The 19,726-nt window shown below is 41.6% G+C and overlaps 1 protein-coding gene across 4 annotated transcripts in view; it reads right to left on the bottom strand.

The window, feature by feature from the left end:
• ANAPC5 (anaphase promoting complex subunit 5) overlaps positions 1 to 19,726 on the bottom strand; it is a 44,041-nt gene that overhangs the window by 13,820 nt on the left and 10,495 nt on the right. For 3 of the 4 annotated variants that reach the window (XR_013366493.1, XM_077875541.1, XM_077875544.1), the window contains 7 exons: positions 15,341 to 15,407; positions 12,109 to 12,210; positions 10,964 to 11,154; positions 7,100 to 7,181; positions 6,377 to 6,466; positions 3,562 to 3,743; positions 2,346 to 2,481 (listed from right to left, as the gene is read on the bottom strand). Coding sequence is in view for 3 of the 4 variants with exons in the window: in XM_077875541.1 (XP_077731667.1) it covers positions 2,346 to 2,481; positions 3,562 to 3,743; positions 6,377 to 6,466; positions 7,100 to 7,181; positions 10,964 to 11,154; positions 12,109 to 12,210; positions 15,341 to 15,407 (850 nt within the window). In the remaining variant the exon portion in view is untranslated. Of the gene's footprint in view, positions 1 to 2,337; positions 2,482 to 3,561; positions 3,744 to 6,376; positions 6,467 to 7,099; positions 7,182 to 10,963; positions 11,155 to 12,108; positions 12,211 to 15,340; positions 15,408 to 19,726 lie in introns of all 4 variants that reach the window. The other variant, XM_077875543.1, reaches the window with a different exon arrangement.

The following is a 19,726-nucleotide window of genomic DNA, read 5'->3' as shown; positions in this document are numbered from 1 at the left end:
TTTTTATGTGAATACACGTTTGTGTCTTTTTTTAAATACCCTTATGTCATTAGAATGTTTCTTATGGACTATCCAAAAGCTTTTCAATTTGTCCCAATCCTTTGATTAGGTGAAAAGCCTTCTGTCTATATAGAAGTTCAATGAGACTGCAAGTGAACTTTTATTTGAAGTGAATTAAGTGGAAATTACACTGAATTACAATAAAAGGTCAATCATCTTTTTATTCTTATGATTTTTATCTGGCCAGTCTTACCAATTATTTTTCTGACTGCCACAGTGAGTTGGGGATGTGGATTGAGATGGGTTAACAAACTTTTAGGCCAAGTAGACAGACACACTGCAGTAGACCCACAAACATTCCCATTGTGACCTGCCTCTCCTGAGGCCGGGAGAGGAATGATACCAGATGGTCTAGAATTATAAAAAAGGAAAAAGGGGGCTGGCTGTCCTAGTGCTTCCTCTGGATTGCAGGAGGAAGGTCAGAAACAGTAATTCAGAGCTTGTAACTTCTTTTTAGGTTCCACCCACACTCCTGTCACTGCCACGCCAAAGCGCAGCACCCAGTTTATTTGGAGATCAATTCTAGAACACAATCTGAAGTACACACAAAGGAAATAAAGGAGCAAATGGAGACGCATGATAAAACTGCCTTCTCTACTGTTGGCCAAGCTTAATTTCCCAGGTGCCTACCAAACCTATACAATTAAAAATGTGACAATCATCAGCCCCATGGGTATAGCTACCTGGCTGATGTTCTAGCACTAGGAAGGTCTTGCTAAGGCAAGTTGAGGAAAGAGGGGGAGGCACTAAATTGAAACAAAGAGGCCACCGCCTAGTGTCTAGCAGTGTAATTCTAAGGCTTCCCAACACATCTGGCCACTGGAACCAGGTCGTGATGGGGTCAGCAGCTTCTTCACATAAGCCCAGGGATCTAAGGGAAATGAAGATGGAAATACTAATACAGATCCAAAACACAGGAAAAATCTCCCAGGAAAAATCACAGAACTCTAATAACTAGCTTTGGAGAAAGTTTCAAGGCTTAAGTATCAAGCCAAGACCAAAATTTTTGTAAAGTAAGTTTTCAGTCCAGCAAGGAAAAAACAAAATCATTTCTATCCTACATAACTCAAAGAGAACTAAAAGGAAGTTACGCATTTTAAGGCTGGGGTCAGTGGGGAGAATCTGACTTCAAAAAGCCATAAAAAAAAAAAAAAGCCATATATATGGGGTAACTTAAAGTGAGTGAACAGTATAGCATATGAATGTTATCTCAATAAAGTTGTTAGGGGAAGAAAAGTCGTACGAGGCTCACACCAATAACTGAAGGGTCAATAACTCACCCATTACCAAATGCTCCACTTAACCATGGTACCAGGAGAGGAAAAGAGATATTAAAGAGGTTCCAGTGCCATTAAGATGGGAAAAAAAAAGTGATGAATGTGCAGATTCCTGGGGGAAAGCAAGCTGGCTGAAGCTGCAGCTGGCTGCCGTTCTGACATCAGGAAACATGGGCAATGCCTCCCAGGTGCAGGAAGAAGGCAGCTGATGGAGGTGCATATGGGACCCATCAGCCAGAGCCCACTCATCCCCTTTGTCACAACAGATACCTAAAGGATTGTCAAATGCTAAAATACCAATTAGTAGAGGGAAGTATTTACAGATTTCTGAAAAAGGTGGGTACCATCCAAAGATCTTTAGGCTGCAGATTAGGGAACATTGAATGCTACGATACAACCTAACAATAATGGACATCACAGAGAAGTCGAGAAAAGCTACAGATCAAGGAAATGCACTTATAGCCAAGGCAGTGCTTAGTGAGATAGAGGGCTTGGGTAAAAGGTTTCCTTGACTTCTTTCCCATGCAAGAAGACATTTTGGAGCAAAGAAGAGAGAAAGCCCAGAGCAGCATGAGAGATCCTTTGATCAATCTCCTATAAAGATAATTTGTAGAATTACTTGGGCTATAAGTCAAGTTGCATCCAATTCCCACTGCTCCTTTTTGGAGTCAGTCAGACTTGTGTTGGAGGCTTAAATTTAACTGCTGTAGCTTTCCCATCTCCTATGAACATATCTTAAATTTCAAAGGCTCCTTTTTATTCCATGTGTTACATGGAAATAGCTGACCTCTCATTCATTCCCTTTGTCAATGCAAAGAGATCCCAAGTTCAACAATCTTTATAGACCCCACACGCAGTCCATTTCTATCAATGGGATTTCACCTTTATACCCTCTGCAGTCAACCAGGACTGTCCAAGTCCTATTCCGTGCTTTTCTCAAGCAGCAGAGGCAAGACATGCCAGAGCCTCCATTGCTCCAGAAGCACACAGGCCCACCTACCTGCCTACCTGCTCTGCGTGCAGCTCTGCAAGATGGCAGAGGGCGACGGCAAACGACTCTGTGTTGTTCTGCTGCACACCCGCATTCACGGACTCCAGGCTGTTCATGCTCAGCAACATCTGGGCTTGCTGCAGTGCCATGGTGCTGGGTGAGGAGATGGACAGGAATTCCCTTCAGTCAAGAGACCCAGGCTGCCCTTCAGCCACACCCTACAACTATCTTAAGGGGAAATGGAAGGAAATTAAGTCCCTCTGCAGGCTCTGGCTTAGCGGGAGCAGCTGCTTCTCACTGTCAGCTGTCCCACCCTCAGCACAAGGAAAGCAGAAAAGCACCCTTGGGGTGCAGCCCCAAAGGAAACATGCAGTGGTTATGGCACGAGCGGGAGGGAGCTCGAAGCTCCAGACCCCCTGACTGCCTCTAATTTCCCTGTGGTCACAGTGTGTTAATTAGTTTTCACGGAGAAATTCAGACCTGATGCCATCCTGGCACCAGCTGCTCTGGCAATGTAAGCAGTGGCCAGTGTTTGCAGCTGTCTCAGATCACATCATGCCAAAAAATTATCTCAAGTATACAAAAACACAACTGGTAAGGCAAGCACTTCCTTTCGTTACTGGATTCCTAGAAACAGCAGATTGTCTAGGTAGAAGGTAGGGTACTGACAAGGCTCCAGGATTAAAAACCTAGTTCAGAAGTATACTTCCAAGCTAAAGGAAGCCAAATGGAAAATTAGGCTTGAGGCCGGCAATACTCCAGAGGACACATATTGATTAACAGGGAAGCTCAACCTGAGCAACTGTGGCCCTTGCCTCCTGAGGACGGGAAGAGAGGTGTCTCAGATCATAGTGGCATAGGGCTCAGAGCCAGAGAAGCTGGGTTTGAGGCTTGGCTCTGTCACTTGCTAACGACATTTGTGATCATGGGCAGATTAGATGTGTGAACCTGGGTTTTCACATCCTGGAATGGAGCCTACCTACTAGTTACCTCACAGGGCAGCTGGGAGGAGTAAAAAAGAATGAGCACAGGAAAGAACTTTACCAAGTCTGTACAAAATACATAGTGTTTTAAGACTATGATCATTTTCTTTAATCCCCTGTACATACAACTGTCATCAAAGGGGAAAATGACTTGTCTGTTTGGCCTTTCACAGAACCAGTTTGCTAGCTTCTGCTCATCTTTAGAAGGATTCATGGCCCTACAGCCCTGACAGTCTGCTTGAAGACCCACCTGCGGCCATAGAGTCTCCAGATGGCCGTTTTCTGTGCAATGCTGATATCGATGAGCTCTGACAGGCTGTGTTTCCAGTGTAGGAGGTCAGAGTCCTTTAGGGCATCCATCAGTTTATTTGCTGTCTTCCCAGCAAAAGCCCTCTGCTGAACTAGGGACTGTATTCCCAGGGAGGCGAGGTACTAAGTGGACAGACACACCCATGACTCAAAGCAGAGATTACATGACGGGATTTTTCACTCTTCAGAAATTTGCCGTATTTCACATTTTAGCACATGCAAACCAACCAACAGTATTATTTAAAAGGAAAGTACCTGACCCATATGAACTGTGTTCCTGAAAAACTGGGTGTGGAAGAGAGGCAGACGGTATGCTGAGAAGAGCCAGGGCTTTGATATAATGGGCCTGGACTTAAACACTGTCTCTGTCACTTACTCTGTGACTTGGGGTCAGTTAGCTTCTTAACCAAGCCTCAACTTCCTCGTCTATAAAATGGGCATCAACTCTATCATAAAGAATTATTGTCAGCAACCCTCTTAGGTTCCCTCCCACTTTGGGAGCCTTGTACTATTACTTTACTACTGCTCAATAAACTTTGCTTTGGGGTGCCTGGTGGCTTGAGTTGGTTAAGCATCTAACTTCGGCTCAGGTCATGACCTTAGAATCCTGGGATCGAACACTGTGTTGGGCTCCGTGCTCAGCCAGGAGTCTTATTCTCCCTCTCCCTCTGCCTCTCCCTCTGCTCATGTGTGTACACCCTCCCTCCCACTCAAATAAATAAATAAAAACAAAACAGTACCCGTCAACAGTGCTGGGCACATTATGGAGTAGGAGATATTTTGTTTCCTTTTTTAATTATTATTTTTTTTAATTTTAAGTAATCTGCTACACCTAATGTGGGCTCTAATTTACAACCCCAAGATCAAAAGTCACATGCTCTACCAACTGAGCCAGCTAGGCCCCCCTGGAGTAGGAGATTTTTTAAAGGATGCCTATTATGAGCATAATTATCTTTTCATTAACTTCTGATGTAATTTTCAAAGGTGGAAGCACAACTTAAAAAAGTCAGCTTAGGGGCACCAGGGTGACTCAGACCATTAAATGTCTGATCCTTGGTTTCAGCTCAGGTGGTGATCTCAGGACCCTGAGATTGAGCCTGAGGTCAGGCTCCACACTCAGCAGGGAGTCTGCTGGAGGATTTTTTTTTTCTCTCCCTCTCCCTCTGCCTCTCCCCCCACTAAAATAAATAAATAAATCTTTAAAAAAAAGTCAGCTTAAATCCAAAATAAAAATTGTATTTACGAAATCTATCATTTATTATAAGGGACAACTTATTTTTGTCATGATAATCAATTCCATACATGTAAGTGTTCTTTCTCCAAAATGAGTCAAAGGACAATTTACAGATTTAAGAGGTATATACCATGTGTCAATGTGTCAACCTCAATTTTTTTTTAAGTAGGCTCCCCACCCAGCCTGAAGCTCAACATGGGGCTTAAATTCACAACCCTGAGATCAAGACCTGACCTGAGATCAAGAATCAGATGCTAAACTGACTGAGCCATTCAGGCACCCCTTCTATTTTTAAAAAGCATATACAATAAGTTATTATGCATGTTACTTTCAGTTTTCCTGGACCATGCTGCAAACTTTATGAGACAGAATGCTTAAACAGTCCCACTGCCATGGTGCAGTTTTCAGCAGATGCTTTCAAGACAGGTTAAGGTTCTGTGAGCGAAAGTAATCTAGATTCTGACAGTCTTTACTACTACACATGTGAAGACTAAGCCCTTTCACTGCCCCTCAGGATTTGTCACCACAGACTAGAATTCAGGTCCTTCCCTGCACTTAAAATAAGAAAGGACAAATGTGCCTGTTTACTGGTTCCTGGCTTTGTTGACTTTTATATTTATTCATTCATTCATTCATTCATTCATTCATTCATTCATTCATGAGACACACACAGAGAGAGAGACAGAGATGCAGACAGAGGGAGGAGCAGGCTCCATGCAGGGGAGTCCAAGGTGGGACTCAATCCCAGGTCTCCAGGATCGCGCCCTGGAATGAAGGTGGCGCTAAACAGCTGAGCCACCAGGGCTGCCCCTTTGTTGACTTTTAAAACAAAGATCAGCAAACTGGTTCTATAAAGGGCCACCGTAGTAAATAATTTAGGTTTTGCAGGCCACATTTGGTCTCTGTCACATAGTCTTTGTTGTTTTTTCCCCCCCAACTATTTAAAAATGTAAAACCCATTCTTAGCTTTTTTTTTTTTTTTTTTTTTTTAACCCATTCTTAGCTTGAGGGCCATTGATAAGCACACAGCATGCCAGACTTGGCCCATGGACTGTAGTTTGCCAATTGTTGGTTTAAAAATAAGTCTTTCCTGAAATTTTTCTACATAAATGTGTGGAAGTCAATGTTGATCAATACACTAAACAAAGATCTCAACAAATTGATCAATGGAACTTTTATAGATGTTATTAAGATAAAGGGAGCAGAGGGCAGCCTGGGTGGCTCAGCAGTTTAGTGCCGCCTTCAACCCAGGGCCTGATCCTGGAGACCTGGGATCGAGACCCCCGTCGGGCTCCCTGAATGGAGCCTGCTTCTCCCTCTGCCTATGTCTCTGCCTCTCTCTGTGTGGTCTCTCATGAATAAATAAATAAAATCTTAAAAAAAAAAAAAAAAAAGATAAAAGAAGCAGAGAGAAACCTATCAAACAGGATTTAGTGATGTGATTAATAGTTAAGGTCAGGAAACTACCAAGAATAAAACCACATGGCTTAGTAAAACAATCTCATACGAAGGTGAGTCTTACCGGTAAGCCAAAATGTACTGCCTTCTTCACAGAGTGCTCTAGCAGAACATAGCTATCGGATCTCTTCTGCCCCAGCACATAAAGCCAGCTCTGGTAAGAGAAATCATCAGAATATATCTCAATGATGATAACGGTTAATGTTCTACTGAAATATCATAATAGTTGTAAGAAATATTTAACAATAGACAAGATAAATCCTCTAAAATACTCTTTCATCAAGTATGAACCTAAATGAAAACCCCAAACACATTAAAATTGTCAGAGTGAGCTAAACAGCCATTGATCTTCACCTGACAGTAATGAGTGGCAAATATTTCAGAAAAAAACCAGGAAGCTCCCAGAAGGCCTTTAATTGAGAAATTGAGATTCTCAGGAAATGTTAAATGAATTCTGTGTTCTACTTGTGTGTGGTGTTTATGCTTTCATAGGACAATGTCTCATCAGGTACAAGGTGTGGCATACACCTTTTTGTTAATGCCAATGTTTAATGTGGTAGTTTTGGATTAAAATTTGTAGACAAGAAATACACTCCAGGGCAAAACAGAGATCATGGATTAAGAGAGATAATAACAATGGCTGGCCTTTTCTGGATTCCCACAACCACCTAGTTTCCCTTCACTGCTAATGGCCTTCCAACTGCAAAACAACCAATGCGAATGAAACCTTTTGAAGGCCAACTCAACCACATGGGCAGAACTCCCAAGACAGGAGAGGGTGGCTCACCAAGCAATGCTGGAGACACACATGATCGTTGGACTCCTGAGCAATCCTAATCGCCTCCTGCAGGGCAAGCTCTGCCTGCTGACTAGAAGCAGACTGAACATTAATAACTCATTAACAATCACAAACATCTCCAAGCAATGTAACAGGAAGGCATCTGTACAGTAATTCATCCCAGTAGGCCTCTGGGTTAGAAGTTGTCAACAATGAGCTTTTTTCATCAGGGGCACTTCCCTCTCCCAGGAGCAAGAAATATTAACATAAATGACACAGAACATGTCCTTTCTCAGGTGGATTTCTACTATAAAGGGCAAGAAGGAATGGCTTTTCTTGATCTCCACTCCTAAGATTTTTACTTTAGTTGTCCCCCCTGGGAGGAGAGGTGAGGATAGGATACAATATCTCACTTTTCACTGTATTCCCTTGCCCATTATGTGAATTTTTTTTCTTTTACAAAGGCATTTGATACTTCTGTATTTTTTCAAAACTAGTTAGAGTAGTTTAAGAATAATCACTTCAGAGATTTTTTTTTTTTTCTGCTGACATGGTTCCCCTCCATCTGGGATGTCTCCCTAATCTCAAGTTCTATGGAAATTCAGCCAACTATCCTTGGCCCCACTGAGCTCCCACCTCTGGAAACACTCACAGGAATGCTATCTGTAATCCACCTTGCAGTGCTTAATTAAATACTGTGTATCACCTTTTACTTACTTAATCTGTGTTAATTTTATTTCTTCAACTCATTTACAAACCTACAGAGGGCAAGCTCTTAAATTTTGGGTTTCCTGGTGGCAAGTCACAGAAAAGAATTTCTGTAAGTGCAGAGTTACAGAAAATCAAATCAGAAATTCAACGGGTATGACTTATTTAAGAAAAATTTACATAAGGAATTTTCTTTAAAATTAGCATTAGCTTCACATAATCCATTTTAATTGGGGAGAGCTGAATTGTCCTCAATAACCACTTATTTAAATAAAGAGACCTGATACATTTTTATCTATTTTACATTTCTTTTAAATTCCTTTCAAAGCTGAGATGCAATAGGACATAAGCTACTGGAGGGCAGAAAGCATATCATCACACACAGACCCTCAATAAATATCAGTTAATTTAACTTTTTTGAATATCTGAAGACCAAATAAGTAATGTTAAGTTTTTTTTAAAAAAAGATTTTGGGGAGAACTGTATAGATAATATGCTAAAACTAAAGAGAGATTACTTTTCCCAGGTAGGAAGAAAAGTTAGATCTACCCAATGGTAGCTCTCAGGTAGATTAAAGACCACTTTAAATCTCTATTCAAATATTAAGTTAACAGAGGTTAGGGAGGGTTGACCTGCTACCTTATTATTTAAACAGACACTTCCAAATTGAAGGAGTGATCTGTGCATATATCTGGAGGAATATCCCTTATGAAAACAACAGCACTCTCTAACCTCTATCCTCATCTATCACCTTTATGTATTATGTGTAATGTTGTTTATTCTTTATCTCCCCAACCATAAACTCCATGAGAACAGGGGGTTTTTCCCCTCCTTTTACACTGCTGTACCCTCAACACCTAACACAATGCCTGTTACACAGCAGATGCTCAATAAACAATTATACCAATTTTCAAAAAATCCTCACAATCCTATAAGCTAAGGGACAAATATTTATACAGGCTCACAACTCCAAGACTAGAAACAATGATGCATGGACTTGAGTAAATTAATTAGCAATTAATTTGATGCAGTTAGCCACCTCTCCTAATGTAAATATATAAATTCTATACATCAACAGATTACTTGTATCCAGAAGGCAGGATACAAATTTCCAAACCCTAGCAGAAGCTGTTTTGAACAGAGAAATCAGTCAGTGGTAAACACTACAAATGATGTTGCTATTGGGGCACTTGGGTAGTAGCTCAGTGGTTGAGACTCTGCCTTTAGCTCAGGTCATGATCCCGGGGTCCTGGGATCGAGTCCCACATCAGGCTCCCCGCAGGGAGTCTACTTCTCCCTCTGCCTATGTCTCTGCCTCTCTCTTTCTGTCTCTCATGAATAAATAAATAAAATCTTAAAAAATAAAATCATGTTGCCATTAGGAGAACATAAAAAATGAAAGGTCCTGATTAAGAGGTTGTGACAGCTGGGCAGACAAAAAGAAGTTGATGATCAAAAGATAACACAGCATCTCATAAAATCATGGAGTTTGGAGCAGATTTGAATCTGAGTCCCACTATCAATCTGTTGCTTGAATTCCCTTACAGACACCTGGTCTAGGCTTGAGACCTTGACACTTCCACAGAGGTTCCATGTGGGACCACCTTCCTTACCATGGGCAAAGCATGGCCCTTCCCTTGCACTTCCCAGTTCTAGTTCTCCAGGAATCATACCCTGAGTCATCTACACTGTCTTCACATGGCCTTTCACGACACAAAGATGCCAAACACATGCTTGGCTAAATCATTTTCTCTCCGGGCCCACCATTCTCATATCCTCCCACAGTTTTTTGTTTGTTTGTTTTTTATAATATTTATTATTTATTTATTCATGAGAAACAGAGAGAGAGAGAGAGAGAGAGAGAGGCAGAGACACAAGCAGAGGGAGAAGCAGGCCCCATGCAGGGAGCCCAACACGGGACTCGATCCCGGAACTCTAGGATCACACCCTGGGCTGAAGGCAGGCGCTAAACCACTGAGCCATCCAGGGATCTCCTTTTTTTAAAAAAATAATATTTATTAATTTTTTGTTTGTTTTAAAGATTTTATTTATTTATTCATGAGAGACAGAGAGAGACATGCAGAGAGAGGCAGAGACATAGGCAAAGGGAGAAGCAGACTCCCTGCAGGGAGCCCAATGTAGCACTCGATCCCGGGACTCCAGGATCAAGTCCTGAGCCAAAGGCAGACGCTCAACCACTAAGGCACCCATGTGCCCTTCTCCCACAGTTTATATGACATGGCTTTGAACACCTACAAGGAGACTGTCCCTCACACAAATTCCAGCCTATGTTCCTTTTAAATGTGACAATCAGAAATTGATAAGCTAACCCATACATCAAGGGTTGCTGAAGTCTCAATTGAACTTTGGATGCTATATTTCCATTAATACACCCAATAGTTTCTATTCAAAATACCTGTAGCAGAGACCACATTTCTCTCAAAGAGGATAAAGCCACAGGGGGCTTTATTGACTCTTTCAATTAATAATTCTCTACTTTTTCAACATTAGTTACATTATCTCATTGTTTCCAAAATAGCTTCCGTGTTTTAAGTTTTTATCCACATAACTCTATTTACTGAATAATAATTGGGCAATTTTCCTAGTCGTATTCATCAAAATCGTAAGCATATCTTAGCAATGGCATAAGCCAATGTCACCCCACTGGGCTGCCTGAATTTCATCCAAAAGCACAAACGTTCGGCTTAGTAAACTGTACAGTGTTTCATCCAGTCCACTACCACTTCCTTTTGGCTTTTTGAAACACTGTAAATAGCTTTTGTATCCCCATTATTACCTCCGAAAAATCCTTTTGGGAACCTCTGGCCTAATGACCTCATTTCCTTTTAATTCAACGCCTGTTGTTCTTAGAAGTAATGACAGAGGTCATGCAATTCGAGAGTCATGCTCCACAGGGACACTAGGGGGCAGACTGCTGAAGCAGAAGTGGAAACTCCTGTCCAGGGAAAGCTTCCCTCTTCACAAGTTACGGACAAGCCCAGGTCAGAAGGTCTCTCTCTTTCCTTCTTTTTTCTCTTTCTTTCTCTTTCTCCCTCCCTCCCTTCCTTTCTCTCTCTTTTTAATAAAACAGCACTTAACATATACATCCCAGTTAACGCCTGAGAGTCACTCTTAGGTTCAGCGGGGACAGACCTACGGACTCACTAGTGACCGAAGCGGCAGTGCAGGGCCGCCAGGTTCAGCGCCGCGTATCTGAGGCTCCGGCCGTAACCCTCCTCTCCGTTACTTTTGCTTTCGGCCCCGGTAAGGATCAGGCGATCGAAATAATGAAGGAGGCTGTGTGTTGAACTGAAAACATCTTGAACTCGAAGGTTGTTTAAGTAGCTGAGATAGTGCTGAAACAAGAAATAATCCATGTATTTTAAATGTTCGGGCTCAGAGCGTCTTCCTGACTGCAAACACCAGGGTCCCTCCACCAGCCCCCCAGTAACACGGTTCAGCATCATCTTTCCCCCACAAGCAGGATAAAACAAGTTTCCACCCTAAGAGTCCCCAAATGAAAAATGGGAGCCCCATTAGGATTTGTGTCAGGGTTTTATCCTAAATATACATCCACTATGCCATTGGTTATATGAGCACCCAAGGGTGATGGGGTGGGGTGGGGGTGAGGGGCACCCACCCAGCTTGGGTATTAAGGAATACTGTGAGCTCAAAAGTAAAGGTTTTTTTTTCCTGAATTCACATAAAAATCATAGAATTAATTTCTGTAAATGTCCAGGTCATAATACAGTGAGTCTAACTAGTTTACTAAGGTAATTATCGCGGGTTTTGACACTATTTTCATTTTGTTTGATTCACTGAATTAAACTTCCCTCCAACTGGCATATCCCAGTTACTACCGAGCAAAGCAGATGTATTGCTGCAGGAGAATAAAGATGTCAAATCCAGCTACTATCTAGAAAGTTAAAGAGAGAGAGAGAGAGAGAGAGAGAAGGTTTTCAGGGTAAAAATCCAGTAAGGAATGGAACTATTTGAATTAAAAAAAAAAAAAAAAAAGAAAGGAAAATAATTTTTAGCCCCAAAACTTGAAGAAAAAAACAAAGTCTACTCTATCATTTACCCAAAATTTGGAGCCTCAGAGAAACGATGCATGAATGAGAAGAGCAATAGACTGAAGAAAACTCTAATGGCCTGGGGATGAGGGCTGGGAGGGAAAGCTTCCCTATGGAGGCTTCTTGACTTGCCAACCTTTCCTTCCAAGAAACAGGGCCAATGGGCCAGTCCTCATTTGCATGGCTCTTCAATGTAAAGAGTAGCCTCATCATGGCTTTCCAACTCAAATGACTCACCGCTTCAGCAAAATCAGGATTAAATTTCAACAAGTTGTTCAGTTCTTTCTGCAAAGATGCTGGAGTGAGGGCTTTCGTCTCATCATTCTTTAACAAAGAAGCCTGAAATTTAAAAATGACAACTTGGTGGAAAGAAATGGCCAATAAACATATGGAAATGCATCCTAACCAGCATCCTGATTATGGTCTTTTCTACAGCTATTTTCTCCTCTTGACCACACAAAACACTATTTCCTCTTCCTGAAACACAGAGCCTCCCAACTACCTCTCCCCAGTCACATGTTCCTTGCATTCCTTGCAAACTCCTATTCCTCCTTCAGACCCCACTTTAGACTTCAGCCACTTGGTTGTATCACCTTCTAGACTAGGTAAGGTCCGGTAAGCCCCTACTTGGACCATAAGGCCCCTGCTTCTGCATTAACTCTTCCTGTAGTACCTATCAAACTACATTAAAGCACCAATGTGACCCCACCCCGGACTGTGACCACCTCCAGAATCGGTAGTGCATCCAGCACTGCAAAGGGCCTCATAGCTCTCAGCTATCTGTTTCATGTAGATGGTACCAGCAATGATCATACAAAATATATAAAACTAGTTCTAAATTAAATATTAGTACTTAACTTTGTTACAGACACTTCATTTTTACCTAAATTTTTATTTAGAAGTTATTAATTTCTAATTTCATTTGAATTCATTATATCATTATAAAAGATACCAAAAACATTGGAAAGACACACAGGGGAAACAAAAATCATGTGTAACCCCTCCACACAGAAATAATACTGTTAATAGTGTCTTATTCCAGTCTTTTTTTTTTCCAGTCTTTTTTCTATGTGTGTGGGATATATATGTGTGTATACATACAGGTATACACATATACCATATTTTTTACATATTAGAACATGGTATATCATTTTACTTTCTGTTCTTTTCTTCTAATAATATATTATAAAGTTTATCTCATCAAAGTCTTTGAAAATATGATTTTTAAAGCAAAAGTAAACTGTGACTGTCATGTTTATTGCAAATAAACATGCTTATTTTCTCATTTATTGTTTGCCTTTTAGTTTTGTTGGAATGTGTTCTGACATGCAGACGTTTTTAATTTTAATGCTGAAAAATCAAATGATGATCTTCCTACATGTTTACTTCCATAGCTTTTATGTTTAAAAAGTCTTTCCCCACTCAGAGATCAGTTAAAAGTTAATATGTAGTTCCTTCTGGTCTAATTAAAACTTTAAATATTCACATTTACCCTTTAATTCATCTGTAATATACTGAAGTATGAGGATCTAGCTATATTTTCTCCTCCATACTTAACCAATTGTCTAAATGGGTTTTTCTAATCTGTTTGAAATTCATCTGCAGGGGTGATTTCTATCACTTTTCATCTAGACCTAAACATTACATTTTTCTGCAGAAAGAAAATTAATAACCAAATTAAAGAAAATTAGAAAAATAGAGCAAAATATCAAAATTCTATGCTTGAATAATAACATGGGAGAAAAATATTTGGCTTTGGTTACCAAGCAAATGAAAAAGTATGGCTGAAAAGCACCATCAAGAAATGTCTGGTGTGAAGTGTACTGATGTCTGCAACTTGAAATGCATCAAAAATGAAAGATGAAATGATGGCTGGATAAGGGATGTGAAGGTATATGATAAGCTCAGAGCAAAATAATAATGTGGTGGGTATATGGATATTCACTAGGCAATGCTTTTCAACTTTTGTATTTGAAAATGTCCATAATAAAATGTTGGGGGAAGGGAAGTAAGTCTTTTTTTTTTTTTTTTTAATTTTTATTTATTTATGATAGTCACAGAGAGAGAGAGAGAGAGGCAGAAACACAGGCAGATGGAGAAGCAGGCTCCATGCACCGGGAGCCTGATGTGGGATTCGATCCCGGGTCTCCAGGATCGTGCCCTGGGCCAAAGGCAGGTGCCAAACCGCTGCGCCACCCAGGGATCCTGAAGGGAAGTAAGTCTTCCAAATCACATCTTTGGGCTGTGTTAGTCACACACTATTATAAAATCAGCATGCATCATAGCTTTAAGAAAAATAAAATCATGAGGCACTTGGCTAGCTCAGTAGAGCATGCGACTCTTGATCTTGGAGTTTTAAGTTCAAGCCTCATGTTGGGTGTAGAGATTACTTAAAAATAGAATATTAGGGGGATCCCTGGGTGGCTCAGCGGTTTAGCACCTACCTTTGACCCAGGGCGTGATCCTGGAATCCCGGGATCAGTCCCGCATCAGGCTCCTGACATGGAGCCTGTTTCTCCCTCTGCCTGTGTCTCTGCCCACCCCCTCCTCTATGTCTATCAAGAATAAATAAATAAATAAATAAAATCCTTAAAAAAAATGTAAAAAACTATTTTAAAAAAAATAGAATCTTAAAAAAAAGAAACAGAAAAAGAAAATCACACACAAAATCAGAAAGAACACACAACCACCACTGTATAGTTAGTGAAGAAGAGAGGACAAAGAATAAGAAATAATGTAAATTCATTAATAAGCCTAACAAAAGAGGCATATGTGATGACATATAATTTGTTTTTATCGGGATCCCTGGGTGGCGCAGCGGTTTAGCGCCTGCCTTTGGCCCAGGGCGCTCGATCCTGGAGACCCGGGATCGAATCCCACGTCGGGCTTCCGGTGCATGGAGCCTGCTTCTCCCTCTGCCTGTGTCTCTGCCTCTCTCTCTCTCTCTGTGTGACTATCATAAATAAATTAAAAAAAATTTTTTTTTAAAAATAACAATTTGTTTTTATCATTTTTAAAGATTTTATTTATTTATTTGTTTGAGAAAGAGACAGGGGGGATACATGGGTAGCTCAGTGGTTGAGCGTCTGCCTTCAGCTTGGGGCGTGATCCCGGAGTTCCGGGATTGAATCCCACATTGGGCTCCCTGCATGGAGCCTGCTTTTCCCTCTGCCTATGTCTCTGTACCTCTCTGTGTGTCTCTCATGAATAAATAAGTAAAAATCTTTAAAAAACAAAAAAGAAAGAGAGAGAGCGGGGGGGAGGCAAAGGGAAAGAGAGAGAAACGAATAGACTCTCCAGTAGACTCCTCGGTGAGGGCAGAGCCTGACATAGGGCTTGATCCCACAACCCTGAGATCATGACCTGAGCCAAAATCAAGAGTCAGATGCTTAACTGACTAAACCACCCAGGTGCCTCTCCACAGGATTTGTTTTTAAAAGTTTGTGATAAAATAACAGAATTAACATACCTGTTGAGAAAGAAAATATTCTGCTTGTTTTTGGGAGAGAGGCCCACTGCAAGATACCTCTTCTTCTCTGGAAAAAAATAAAACAAAACTACTAAGGAATTACATAACAAGGATGGGTGAACTAGGTGAGGGGGACCAAGGAGCACACCTGTTGTGAGGAGTACCAAGTGTCTTATGAAGTGTTCAATCACTATATTGTACACCTGAAACTGATACGACACTGTATAGTAACTAACTGAAACTAAAATAAAAATTTTAAATGGCAAACAAAAAGGAATTACACAACAGCAAGAATAGTAAGTCAAATAGCTTTATCAAAAAGAGCTCAAAACCTTTACAATTAATTCTCTCCTCTCAGGAATAGAAAAAACATGGAATGCCTGGGTGGCTTAGTGGTTGAGTGAGTCTGCCTTCAGCTCAGGACATGATCCTGGAGACCTGGGATTGAATCCTGCATTGGGCTCCCTGCATGGAGCCTGCTTCTCCCTCTGCCTGTGTCTCTGCCTCTCTCTCTCTGTGTGTCTCTCATGAATAAATAAATAAAAATCTTAAAAAAAAAAAAGGAATAGAAAAAAACATAAATAAAAATTGATATTGAACAACCCGCCAAAGTTCACACAATATCATTGTGGACAGTTATAGACCTAAGTTCTACATAGTGTGATCTTTCCACCATGCACAAATCTCGTGGTACCCCTGATATAAAGCTCTGCAGTGGTACCCCCTCAGCTTCCAGGATAAAGTCCACACTGCTTGCAGGACAGGCACAATGCTCCATGAGTGGCCCTAGCTGCTCACTACCTCTCACCTTGCCTTTTCTTGCTCACCCATGCCCCCGGCCTGAGACCTCCTCACAGACCTCCTATTGAGCCAAGATGCCCCCACTACTTCCTTGGCCTACAGGGCCATTGTCCCACCCAGCTGAACTGCAGTACACCATCCATCATTCAAGACTGACTCAAGTGTCATGTCCTCTGAGAATCTCTCCTGATATCTCTCACTGTAGCTCCCATTGTCTCCCAGAGAGGCTGAGAACAGAACCTATGCATTGCCACACCTGTATGCTTTTACTTGCAATTGGATGCCAAAACCCAGCACCATCCCTAGGACCAAAACAGGTACTCAGGGTTTGGGAAATGAATGAATGAGTGAAGTTTCTAACTCCTTGCTACAGATACAAGTTGTGGTGTACTCAAGAGCAGGAAAAAGTGGCTTCTCCCAAGAAATAATCATTTGCCTAGAAATTTACATCATGCAGAATCAACAAACAAGGAATATAGGGATATAAACCTAGGCTTGAGAAATCTATGCATGCACAACAGAAAAGTCTTATTGTGAGAGCAAAGTAGGAGTAATGCCCTTTTGCCACAAGACACTGAAGAAATAGGGTTTTTTAAATTTTTATTTATTTATTTATGAGAGACACAGAGAGAGAGAGAGAGGCACAGATACAAAACAAAGGGAGAAGCAGGCTCCACGCAGGGAGCCCAATGTGGGACTTGATCTCGGGTCTCTAGGATCGCACCCCATGCTGCTGAAGGCGGCACTAAACCACTGAGCCACCCGGGCTGCCCAAGAAATGGCTTCTCTATAGGATTATGGTAAGTATAAAAATCAATATTTACTCATCAATAATGCTTTTATAAGCACCCTGCATCTAATGCAGTACTTGTCCAACTTTTATGTAAACGATATGTGAATGGATATTCTGAAGGAAAATTCTTCTGAGGTTACATATTGTGGGGAAAGTCACACACACTCTATCTTACTTGGAGATTCACGATGTATGGGAGAGAAATCCAACAGAAAGAAACTTTATTTACTTTGTTTAATGTACCATTTACCAGGATGCCTGGGTTGCTCAGTGGTTGAGCATCTGCCTTCGGCTCAGGGCATGGTCCCAGGGCCTAGGATCGAGTCCCCCATCTGGCTCCCTGCATGGAGCCTGCTTCTCCTCCCTCTGCCTATGTCTCTGCCTCTCTCATTCTCTGTTCTCTAGTAAATAAATAAATAAAATCTTAAAAAAGAGAATGTACCATTTACCAAACTCATTGAACAAAGAGGAATCCTTTCCTCGTACCTTTCAAGAAGCACTAGTATTCCACAGAAAACACTTTGGGAGATGCTGCTCTAATATTCTCTTGGTTTCATTTCTGATAATTATTACCTAATAATCCCTGGGGCAGTGTATCAGATTCTGCCACCATCAGAGCTGTCAAGAACCAGCCCCAACCCAGGTCTAACAAAGATTGGTGACACAACAGTGACCAGGAGGGAAATGGAAAACAAATTCACCAGCCAAGTTCTCAAATGAAAAACAGTTAAGTATCTGGGCAGTAAGGAGCCCTTTGCTCTTAACATGCGCCATAACCAAGGTAAACCCAAGGCTTGGAATAAGTATGGCTGCACATAAAAAGGCTGGAGATAGGTAAGAATCTGAATGAAACTGGACACACAGTACTGACCCTACTGCCTTTAAAGTCCACAATGGTCAGGGCACCCTGGCCAGCTCAGTCAGTATAGCCTGTGACTCCTACTCTCACAGTTTTAAGTTCGAGCCCCATGTTTGGTGTAGAGATTACTTAAAAATAAATTTTTTAATAAAATCTTAAAGCCTACAATGCTATTACCAAATGCTTTATTTCCTTAAACCCCATGCCCTGAAAATTGAGGGTAGCTTATAAGGAAAAACACATGACCAATAAGGTTAGTAGAGAAAACCAGAATCATGCAAAATGATTCTAAAAGAAGGGAAATACAGTTCCCATAAATGAAGATCAAATTTGGCTGTGGCCTCTCTGGTGGCAATCGTGGCTGACATGAACCAGCTTGGGAGGAGCAAATAAAAACACCAGGGCCCAAACCATCCTTTATGGACTCCTCCTGCTTCCTCACGGCCCCAAAATACATGCAGGAAAAAAATAACTTGTGAGAAGCCACAGAGGTATTCAATTTAGGAAAAGGGCCACTCATTTGGGAAAGGGGCTCAAGGTTACCTTGCTTATAAATCCTACTAGTTGCTGAGACAGAAATTTAGACTTACTACTGCTGTAAATCAACGACATCTAAGCTGGGTCCATGAATGGGCTTTAAGAAGTCCATGTACTGGGGTTCCCTGGGTGGCTCAGTGGTTTAGCACCTGCCTTCAGCCCAAGGTGTGATTCTGGAGTCCTGGGATTGAGTCCCACATTCGGCTCCTTGCATGGAGCCTGCTTCTCCTCTCTCTGCCTGTGTCTTTGCCTCTCTTTCTATGTCTCTCATAAATAAACAAATAAAATGTTTAAAAAAAAAAAAAGTTGGCAAAGATGTGCATTTCTAATACGGACCCAGTACATGGCATCTGTCAGATTCTCAGAAGTCTGGAGATTACTCTAAGGGGCTTTAATCTACCACTGTAATTGAAAATTTTAAAATATGAGATCAACCAACAGAGGATTGTTGTTGTTTCTGAATACTCGCAATGCATAAAACTCCAGTCTAGGTCCTGGAGGACATACAATGTGTTAATAGGCTTACAAGTCCTGGGGAAGGCTAAGACCAGCCCAGGTGAGAAGATGGCAGTAAGTGATAAATGCCAAATGTGAATATGACTCTGCACTGAGAAATGGGGTAATCCCTTGCAAGTTGGGAAGGAGCAGAAAAAATGATAAGGAAGAAGGCATTCCAGGAAAGGAAAACAAAAGATGAGACCCTAGACGGCCTGAGGCAAGGGATCCAAGCTGAGAAACTGAACTAAGGTCAGAAAGGTCAGCGGTGGGGCTCCTGGGTGGTTCAGTCAGTTAAGTGTCTGCCTTCAGCTCAGGTCATGATCTGCGAATGAACCCCTAGTAGGGCTCCCTGCTCAGTGGGGAGCCTGCTTCTCCCTCTCCCTCTGCCCCTCCCCCAGCTTATGCTTTCTCTCAAATAAAATTCTGAAAGAAAGAAAGAAAGAAAGAAAGAAAGAAAGAAAGAAAGAAAGAAAGAAAGAAAGAAGGAAGGAAGGAAGGAAGGAAGGAAGGAAGGAAGGAAGGAAGGAAGAAAGAAAGAAAGAAAGAAAGAAAGAAAGAAAGAAAGAAGGAAGGAAGGAAAAGAAAGAAGAAGAAAGAGAAAGAAAGAAAGAAAAGAAAAAGAGAAAGAGTCAACTATGGAAGGTCTTGAACACCTAGTGGGGAGACTGTGGAATCCTTGGAGGTTTCTGAGCAGAGTATTGACAGAAGTAGGGGAGACCAGGGACTGGGGCAGGAACAGTTACCAGACATCCGAGGAGGAAGCAAGGACACCACCCTTCTGAAGGATGTGACCAGAGGGCGTGAAGCAGCCCCTCTCCCGAAGCCACAATGTTTTGTCTGTGCCTCCAACATGGCGGCTTGTCCCGTCGTGGAAGCTGTGTGTGTGCCGTGCGTTCTG

Source organism: Canis aureus, chromosome 27 (assembly GCF_053574225.1).
Source record: "Canis aureus isolate CA01 chromosome 27, VMU_Caureus_v.1.0, whole genome shotgun sequence".
In the NCBI taxonomy this organism is placed as follows: domain Eukaryota; kingdom Metazoa; phylum Chordata; class Mammalia; order Carnivora; family Canidae; genus Canis; species Canis aureus.
This window is presented reverse-complemented; position numbering and strand designations above follow the sequence as displayed.